This window comes from Teleopsis dalmanni, chromosome 1 (genome assembly GCF_002237135.1).
Source record: "Teleopsis dalmanni isolate 2A chromosome 1, ASM223713v2, whole genome shotgun sequence".
Classification (NCBI taxonomy): Eukaryota; Metazoa; Arthropoda; class Insecta; order Diptera; family Diopsidae; genus Teleopsis; species Teleopsis dalmanni.
The window spans coordinates 100,250,993-100,261,750 of record NC_051846.1 but is presented as its reverse complement, the minus strand read 5'-3'; the positions used below and the strand labels follow the sequence as shown (position 1 = coordinate 100,261,750).

General features: G+C 38.2%; 1 protein-coding gene across 1 annotated transcript; it reads right to left on the bottom strand.

The window, feature by feature from the left end:
• Positions 1-8,138: 8,138 nt before the first annotated feature.
• Positions 8,139-8,936, bottom strand: LOC119662429. The gene has a single exon (XM_038072046.1). The coding sequence runs from the start codon at positions 8,934-8,936 to the stop codon at positions 8,139-8,141; it is 798 nt and encodes a 265-aa protein (XP_037927974.1).
• Between the last annotated feature and the right edge of the window lie 1,822 nt (positions 8,937-10,758).

The following is a 10,758-nucleotide window of genomic DNA, read 5'->3' as shown; positions in this document are numbered from 1 at the left end:
AAGTAGCAATGACAGTACGCAGTGAAAAAGACAAATGGTGTCTTGATTCAGGAGCTACGTCGCATATGTGCTCTCAGAAAGAAAAATTTAGAGAACTGAACACCGGAGAACAAGTTCTGAAACTTGCTAGTGATAAATCAACAAAAATTACTGGAACCGGAAACGTTATTCTAAAAACAAGTATCGTAACTGCAAACCTAGGCGAAACATTATACGTTCCCGACTTGCGATCAAATCTAATGTCAGTGTCAAAACTTACTGATCATGGTTATGAAGTGACATTGCGTCGAAATGGAGCAGTTGTGATCAATCTGAAAACTGGCAAGAAAATGCTCACAGCATCTAGAAAATTAAACTTATACTATGTGAATGAGCCAACAGAACATATGAAGATAGCCGAAAGTGCCAGCAGCCTACTGGAGTGGCACCAAAAGTTTGGGCATCTAAATGAGATTGACCTGAAAAACATGATAAAACATGAAAAAGTAAAAGGCATCGATGCAAGCATTCAATCATATTTACCAATATGTGAAATTTGCATTCAAAGCAAGCAAGCTCAAACACCATTCCGTGAATCTGAGACAAAGTCCAACGAATTGCTGGAGTTAGTTCACTCAGACGTTTGTGGACCGACGCGTGTATAGTCACACGGACATTCAAAATACTTTGTAACGTTCATAGACAACAAGAGCAAATGGTGCGAAATATACTTTATGAAACAAAAAAATGAAGTTTTAAAAAAATGCAAAGAATACAAAAGTATGGTGGAAAAACAAATTGGAAAAAAAAATAAAAACATTACGCACTGACAATGGAAAAGAATATGTAAACTACGAGTATTCAGCTTTTCTGAAAAATGAAGGTATAAGACACGAGCTAACAGTTGAACACACTCCACAGCAGAATAGAGTATCAGAACGAAAAAACAGAACTCTGGTTGAGATGGCACGCTGCTTGTTACTACAGAGTGGCCTGCCGAATAATTTTTGGGCCGAGGCAATTCTAACGGCAAATCATATTCGAAACAGATGTTCAACACGCAGCCTAAATGGTGAAATACCCCATCAATCATGGACAAAGAAGCAGGCGAACGTTAAATACTTTCGAAATTTTGAAACTATTGCTTACGCACTAAACAAAACGCCCGGAAGAGGTAAAATTTGCACCAAAATCAACAAAATGTATTTTCATAGGTTATGAAAAATCGTCAATGGCATACAGATTGTGGAATATTGCTGCCAGAAAGGTTATCAGAAGTCGAGATGTTAGATTCACAAACAGATTAGACAACAGCCAACATCAATCAGACGTCTTTGAAGGCAATATATACAACTGTCAAACTTTTGGTGTGGAAGTAAACTTAATGAATAACAAAGTAACAGACCAGAATAACATACAAATACAAGAAACAGTCAAAGAAGAAGAAGGCTCTGAAGAAGAAGAAATTGAAGAAACAGAACTCCCAATAACAAACGAGAATTTAACTGAAACACCTACTACAACTAAGCGAAAAAAGGGGAAGGCCGCGCAAACTGTGCAAAACATTTGCAGAAGAATCATCTAAAAATAAAAGTGAAATGAATGCGGAATACGAACACATCGCAAATCTGATTGCAGAAACGGATCCCAAATCAGCAAAAGAAGTTTTGTCAAGTCCAGAAAGCGAAGAATGCAAAAATGCCATGTTGCAGGAATATTCAGCACTCGTGCAGAACAATACTTGGACCATAGTGGCCCGTCCAAAGAATAAAGAAATTATCGATACAAAATGGGTCCTGCGTAAAAAGCGAGATGCCGATGGAACAATAAATAAACGTAAAGCAAGACTGGTAGCGAAAGGTTTTACTCAGATATTCGGCATTAATTACTACGAAACTTTCGCACCAGTAGCACGCATGAGTTCTGTACGAATGCTTGTAGCATTATCTGTCAAACTAGGGATGGAAATTCAACAATTGGATTTTGTCACCGCTTATCTAAATGGCAAAATCAACGAAGAGATGTACATTAAAATATCAGATGAATTCTATACTATTTTAAGTAATGAAGAGAAAACGAAATACAAAACAGGAAAAGTATGCAAAGTACAGAAGGCATTGTATGGCTTGAAACAATCAGGTCGACAATGGTATCAGAAGCTCGATGAAAAACTACGTGAAATAGGTTTACTACCATCAAATAGTGATTCATGCGTATATGTGAAGAATACACGTGAGATTTTTCTTATAGTCCTCATATATGTGGACGATCTTATGGTTGCATCCAACAACAAAATGGAATTAAAAAGGTTAAAAGAAGAACTTTCCAATTCATTTGATATGAAAGACATGGGTCCATTAAAATATTGTCTTAGACTTGAATTTGAACAAAACTTAGAAGCAAACGAAATCAAGATGCATCAGCGTAAGTACACGAATGAAGTTATACGACGATTCCAAACGCAAGAATCTAAGGTATTATCAACCCCTCTGATACCAAATGAAAAACTTAGTAAGAGCATGTGTCCAACAACAAGTGCAGCAGAAGAAGAAATGAAAAGCGTTCCGTATCAGAACTTAATCGGGTCCCTAATGTACTTGGCTGTATGCACCAGACCAGATATATCTCATGCCGTGAGTGCACTCAGCCAATTTAATTCAATGTTTGGGCGACAACACTGGACCGCTGCTAAACGAGTGTTAAGGTATATAAAAGGCACAGCAGAGAAAGGGTTAATCTTCAAGAAAACGCCGCATGACCTTGTTGGCTACGTGGATGCTGATTGGGGATCAAATATAGACGACACAAAGTCCTACACCGGCAACGCATTCACATTTTGCAATGGTGCCATCAGTTGGGAGTTCAGAAAACAATAAACTATAGCTCTGTCATCAACCAAAGCCGAGTATATGGCTATATCCGATGCTGCAAAAGAGGCAGTGTACCTAAGGCGATTTATAACAGAAATGCTTGGCGCACAAAAACCTGTGGTCATCTTCAACGACAACCAGGGTGCAGGCGAGCTTACCAGAAATCCCGTTTTCCATAATAGAACGAAGCACATAGACATGAGGCATCACTACGTAAGAGAACTGGTGAAACAGAACGAGATCGAGGTCAAGTACACTCCAACGCAGGAAATGATGGCTGACGTACTGACCAAGGGACTACCAAAGCAGAAGCACGAAGCATGTCTGAAGGGTTTGGGCATGCAGTAATTAATTAATAACTAACAAAAGAAACTGAATTGTAAAACGAGTGAATGTTGAAATTTTTTGAAGCAAGTTTAATCGACTTATTGTATGTGGTGTTGTGGAGGGTGCATGGGATCTGAGGGGAAGTGTTGTAATACCAAATACCCATGTGCACTTTACAACATCACTAGCACAACAATTACTCGTTACTGTGAATATGACAGCAGAGTAATATACATGCAGTCAGTGTAAAGTAGAACCTAGCACAGAAAGAAGCCGAAGAATATATAGTAACAATATATATAATATATTCCAAAACATTGTTTAAGTACAATTGTATGGTTCGCGTTTACTTTTCAATACAGTTCACCTTTTTCTAATTGTTTATTAATATTAAAATAACTTAACATGAATGATTCGATTTAATAAATTAAATAATTGCCATCAGAAAATTTGTTTAAGTACAATTGTATGGTTCGCGTTTACAAATTAAGTAATTGCCATTACTAAAATAACTCAACGGGACAGAGTGCGCACGCAACTGCAGTCTCAACTTTTCAGCTCACTACCCACCACTGCCTGGTTGGAAACTCCCATCCATGTTTTCATCTTTGGGAAACAGTGAAAACATTGATCATGATGCATGATCGGAAATTTCCTTTATTTTTGCGGTTCTGCAGAAAATAGAAGGTTAAATATTGACCTAGTTACCTATTGATAACTGCCAATATTCCGAAACACACAATTCTGCGTAAAGAATATTATTGAGTTCACTGATTGAGTTAACTGATTGAACTCAATAATATTTGGAAATGAAAACATTTCCGCGTTATATGCAGAAATTGTTAAATATGAAAATGGATCGTAATAACAATTTGCATTACGTACCAAGAAAATGGTTCGTAACAAATTGTTAATTATCTAAGGTAACTAGTTAAACTAGATACACAACATCTCTCCCTTTTTCCCAAGAAAACATTTCAGCACGAAATAGCTTAGAATCCGACTTACAAACACAGGCGGACAACCAATTCCTTACAAACTTAATAATTAAGATCAAAAAAAAAAAAATTAAAACTAAACTTGCTAAATCAGCTTAGCTTTTTGTTTCTTTTTTTTTCTTTTATAATTTGTTGCTAAATTTTTAAATTTGTTAATTATTTCCACAATATTATTTAACTTTTTTTGTTTAGTTATGGAATTCGAATACCTGCACTGAACTTGACATTGAAGAAATTTGACGTCTTAATCTACCACGACAATTTTGTTGTTTGTGGTAGGTCAGGCCTGCTTTCGTAATTTGCTTATTTTTGTTTTTTCTTTTTCGTTTTGTAATAACTAAACAGCTTTAACAGCGGAATTGGAAATATTTGTTCAAGAGTAGCCTCGTTTACTTGTCTTAAATCCACCACCAGGCGGCACTTCTTGTTTCCGTCTTTATCCGCTTTTTTCGGCACAAGGATAATAGATGAATTCCATGGAGAAGTACTATGTGAAATTATTCCTTCCGAAAACATATTTTCTACGTTCTCGTTTATCTTCATCCTATGGGATTCCGGTAACCTATACTGTTGTTGTGATTACAATAACCAAATAGCTTTTATTAATAAAAAACAGTATTTATTGTAACACAAACTTTTATTATTTTTAATACAACTTTAGAAACACTAACTAATTGACTGACTGATCAACTGACTGAAAAAATCTGAATAAATATTTTTAAATAAAATATTTTTAAATATCAGAGAATCTGACAATTTTAGCCTACTTTGTTGATTCTCACCACACAGCCCCTTCTAGAATTTGACGGCTGCATCACGACAAATTCTGTCCGTATTACACATTATTACTACCTCATAAGCCTCAATGGAAAACGCACTATTCTACCCACTCGAGTCACCTTCGGTGCTATCTGCTTGTTACTGTCATCATCTAACACCTTGACACTATCTTGGCAACAACCTTCACCAGCTTCATTTGCAAAATATGCTGGTTTCACTCGATCCATGCTGACGTTCATCGTGCGTCCTCTTGCCCTTATTGTTAGAGTTTTCTCACCACGACATAAAATTTCATATGGGCCCTCATACGGCTGTTTCAGTGGTGGTCGCACAGCGTCATCACGTAAGAATACGTGCGTACTGCTTTTCAAATCTTTAAATACGAATGGCTTTTCCGTCATATGACGCGATGTTTGTAATGGCTTCAGTTCGCTCATAGTTTCCTTTAACTTCTTAACAAACTCTGTTTGCGATACTTGCTTCAAATCACCATCAAACACCTCTCCGGGTAAACGTATATTTACCCCATAAATTAATTCCGACGGTGTCGCTTGCAAATCTTCTTTAAACGCCGCTCTTAATCCCATTACAACAATTGGCAAGGCCCTTGTCCATTCAACACTTGATTTACACTTCAGTGCAGACTTTAACGTGCGATGAAAACGTTCGACAAGTCCATTTGACTGTGGATGATATGCTGTAGTTCGATGCCTTCCACACCCCAAAATTTTGGCTAGCTCATCGAAAAGCTTGGATTCAAATTGTCGTCCCTGGTCTGTCGTAATCCTTTTCGGCACACCATAATGCGCTATCCAATCCTTAATTAAAACCTCAGCCACACATTCTGCCGTAATCTCCGCCAATGGTACCACCACCGGCCACCTTGAAAACCGGTCAATGCATGTCAGGCAATACCGCATACCATTACTATAGGGCAAAGGTCCCACGATATCAATATGAACATGCTCAAAACGTTGATCAGGAGCGTTGAAATCCTGCAACACAGTCCTGTTGTGCCGCTGGATTTTTGACTTTTGACATGCCATGCATGTTTTCACCATTTGACTTATTTCAGTCTTCATTTTAGGCCAACAAAAATGAGAACTTATTAGTTTTATAGTTGCTTTTCTACCAGGATGAGCTAAATTGTGTAACATTTCGAACACTTGCGCTCGGAAGGACTTTGTAATAAACGGTCTCGGTTTCTTTCCGGATACATCACAGTACACAGAAACACCCTCTGTAATTAACTCTACCAACTTGAGCTCCAGAGATGACGCTGTACAGTTTCTTATCAACTCGTTCATCTCTTCGTCAACTTTCTGAGCTTCTGCCAACTTATCATAGTCTAGTGATCGTCTAACTCCAGCCACTACACTTTCGACTCGAGATAAAGCATCTGCGACCGTATTTTTGCTGCCTGCTATATGCTGAATATCTGTTGTCAGCTGCCCGATAAAATCTAAATGGCGTAACTGGCGTTCTGATGCTTTTTCAGATCTTTGTAAGAAAGCAAATGTAATCGGTTTATGATCCGTTAGCACAGTGCAATTCCTGCCCTCAATCATGTACCTGAAATACTTGACCGCCATATATATAGCAAGTAGCTCGCGGTCATAAGTACTATATCTTTTTTGAGTCTCTGTCAGCCTTTTGGAATAAAATCCCAGCGGTTGCATCTGTCCATCTATAAGCTGTTGCAACACTGCTCCTACTGCAAAATTGCTAGCATCCACATTTAGCACCAGTTTCGCATTCGGAGCCGGGTGTGCTAGCATTGCAGCATTCGCCAGATTATTCTTACACACTTCAAATGTTTTCTCGGCCTCTGCTGTCCAATCAATCAGAGATCTATCATTTTTCTTATTTCCTTTTAATAGCGCGTGCAGGATGCCATGATTCTTTGCGGCATTCGGGAGGAAACGCCTGTAAAAATTAATTGAAGCAATGAACCTTCTTAACTCTCGTACTTCCTTCGGTTTTTTAAAATTTCTTATCACTTCTACCTTTTCAGCTATAGGTCTAATTCCATCCCCATTTATCACATGACCCAGGAAGGTAACTTCTTTCATAAAAAACACACACTTTCCCAGATTGATTCTCAGACCATGATCACTTAATCGTTTAAACACTTCTCTTAAATGTATTTCGTGTTCCTTTTCATCAGCTGATGCTATACATATATCATCTATGTACGTTACCACATAACTCAGATTCTTTAGGACATCATTCATAAACCTTTGGAAAGTTTGCGCAGCATTGCATAAACCAAAAGTCATCATGTTAAACTCATATAAGCCGAACGGGGTTATTATCGCCGTTTTAGGTCGATCCTCCTCAGCAATCGGAATTTGATTGTAGGCCTTTTCCAAGTCAATGGTTGAGAAAATTTTCTTATTGTACAATATGCGAGTAAAATCATGTATATGAGGTATTGGATACCGGTCTGGTAGTGTTATTGAATTAAGCTTCCTATAGTCACCACACGGTCTCCACTTACCATCCTTTTTCGCCACTAAATGCAACGGACTTGCCCAATTGCTGTTACTTGGTCTACAAATACCTTGTTTCGTCATAAATTCAAATTCCTTTCTCGCAATTTCAAATTTTTCAGGATTTAACCGCCGAGGTTTTGCATACACTGGCTGTCCCTTGGTAACAATTTGATGCTCTACTAGCGCAACCTTCGTGGCCACCTTATTACTAGTAGCCGGTTCCGTTATCTCTTTATAATCCCGCAGAATGTTATGTACCGGGCTAGTCGCATCAATTGTGCTTAGCTTCACGCAGTGCATCTCTCTCTTCGAACCCATTACCTGGAAGCCTGTAATGCCATCTAAAATTCTCCTGTTCTTCAGGTCAACTATCAAACCAAAATTATTCAAAAAATCCGCCCCTATTATTGGGTGATTTACCTTCGCAACTAGGAACTCCCACAGGAACTGTCTGCGCAACCCCAAATTGACTTGCACTAATTTCGTTCCATACGTGCTAATTTTCGCTCCGTTTGCTGCGTATAAATAATATTGCGTGGCTTCATTTTCAGGCTGCATTCTCTTTGGCAAAATTGAAACTTCCGCGCCTGTGTCTATTAGATAATTTATACCTGTTTTTTTATCTTTAAAGAACAAACGGCATGCTTTACCCTCTGCCACTTCACTCGCCGTCAGACGTGAAGTGGTGTTTAGTTTTCCGCTGAGTTTTGCGGTGGTTTGTACTGGCAAGGCTGAACACATTTTGTGGACCTCTCCTTGAACCGCCGATGATAAAAACAGATATTACCTCTTCTAGCACTTGATGATCGCCCTTTTCCACGATCTCTGTCATTGCTTCTTCCTCTTTTGCTCAACTGAATGACCAAATTATTTATCATGACTTTCAACTCGTCAATTTCCTTCCTCATCTCCTTCGGTTCATTCCTTTGAACTACACAAACCGTTTCTGTTTCCTGTACCTCAAATACCTTATCAGCCACTTTGGCCCACTGTGCAGAATCACCTTCCACTGCAGCTACGATTGTTCTAACTCCCACTGGCAGTCGCTGTAACCACAATGACTTTAGTACATCATCATTCATTGAATTGCCAGCCATCTCCTTCATTTTCTTCAGCAATTGAGTTGGTTTCATGTCACCTAGCTCCAATTCTGTCAGCAACTTACGCAGCCTTTTGTGCTCCGATTCTGTGAATTCATAAATTAACCGTTTCTTCAACGTCTCATACTTCAACACCTTCGGTGGATCTCGAATCACATCAACTATGCACTCCAGGTATTTCGGCTCTAAACTTGCTACTACATGGTCGAACATTGTATCATCTTTCGTTATTCCCGCATTCCTGAACTGTGCTTCCATTTGCAGAAAAAAAAGGTCCGGATGCTCTCTTGAAAACATCATCGGCTTAACTGAAACCCGGTATACCTCCTTGTCAGTGCGACTTTCTCCTTCTGCCGGAAAAAAATCTTCTTCCTCACGGTTAGTCATCTTGCTTGCCAATGTTGGGCTTGATAATAACTTACAACTCCTTTTTGTGTCGGGGTCACCAATGTTGTGATTACAATAACCAAATAGCTTTTATTAATAAAAAACAGTATTTATTGCAACACAAACTTTTATTATTTTTAATACAACTTTAGAAACACTAACTAATTGACTGACTGACTAACTGACTGAAAAAATCTGAATAAATATTTTTAAATAAAATATTTTTAAATATCAGAGAATCTGACAATTTTAGCCTACTTTGTTGATTCTCACCACACTGTCTTGTGTAGATCGCTACCTGGACCGAGTTCATCGGTATTTTGTGATCCAGCACTGTAGTACACCATAACGCTTCACCCTCTAAATAAAAAATATCTCCATAATCATGTACTATATTGTTTAGTAACGAGTCCTCTTCTTTATTTAATTGTGCAGCCGTTTCATTCGTTCTCTAGATTTGTCGACACTAATCGCAAATGTATTTTTGATGCCATCTTTCCACAACTAACCTCCAGAGATACCCTAAAAAATTAAAACTGCCTTTCCTATTTACTTTTAACCTTACAGGATACGAGTTACATTTCAAAACTGGAACCTCACATCTACCCTGTTTGATGTCCACCAGAGCTCCTCCAACATACACTTGATGCAGTAACTCCTTACTCTCGATTATCACTTCTCCTTATATGTCCTTAGCTCTTAAGGTGGTCACCATTACCGATCTCGGAGGAACTGTCAGCATCTTTGCAACACAAATTCTCTTCTTGGGACGTTTTTCCAGCAATGGCATAACGATCTCTTGTTTCTCATTTCTACAGAAAGAGATTGTTTTATTCACCGTATCAATTTTCGAGATATTCCATAACTCTTCTCGTCCCAGGATCCCATCTCCTAGTACACTTACGCCTTTTGGTAACACGTGTATTTTGAATCTCAACATGGGTTCATTTGCACTCTCTAGTACTAGTGACCCTTTTGTGTTGGTGTCTTCACCAAACGCTCCTGTCAAATGTCTTTTTCGCTTGTATTTATTTCTGTCAAATGTCTTAATGCTTCTGATTTTATCAGACTCGTATCCGCTCCCGTATGTATTAGTAAACACAAATTTCCCTTCTCTCCTAGCCTGCATGGAAATTTTATGTATGCATCATCGACAGAAAAACCAACACAAGATCCAATGTTATAGTTTGTTTCTTTTCTAAAATTCGTTCTCCTTAATTTCTCCACTGTAGATAATATAAACAAAAAGAAAGCAAACAAAAATACTACCAATTGGTTCTTACATACATTTTTAATATCTAAAATCCGTTTACTTGGATCTTGTATACTTCGTCCTTATTGGCGCCATTTTTTCTTTTTCCAATTTTTACTTTCTTGTTTGTTTTCCTTGACTTTGCAATGTATAAAATTGGCCAATATTAATTTTCTTCTTCCTTTCGGCACTCCAGTCAACTGGCCTATACTGGACCGGTTGAACTTTTCTGGCTTAGTCATCACCTCTCTACAATATCTGGCAATGTGGCCGTCCTCCCACATCGAAAACATTTTATTTGTTCCCTTTTTACTCTTTCGGGCCTACGGAATGTTTGTGCACTAGCTCCTTGCTCTGTCGCTCTTTGCTTAAATCCGTACGATATTGCGTTTAGTGGCTCAAGTATTTTCCTTAAGTTTTGGCGCTGTTAACTTTATCCTATCTTACAAAACTTGTTTGTCTTGTGGCCTCTTATTCCACATTCAACGCAGAAAAAACTATTCAATTTACTGAAACATTCTTCTTCCGCATGACCCTTTCTGCTACAAAAATCACACGGATTGATTTTGA

Coding starts and splice junctions, on each gene's coding strand:
- LOC119662429 (XM_038072046.1), bottom strand. CDS start 8,936: ATGACTAACCGTGAGGAAGAAGATTTTTTTCCGGCAGAAGGAGAAAGT.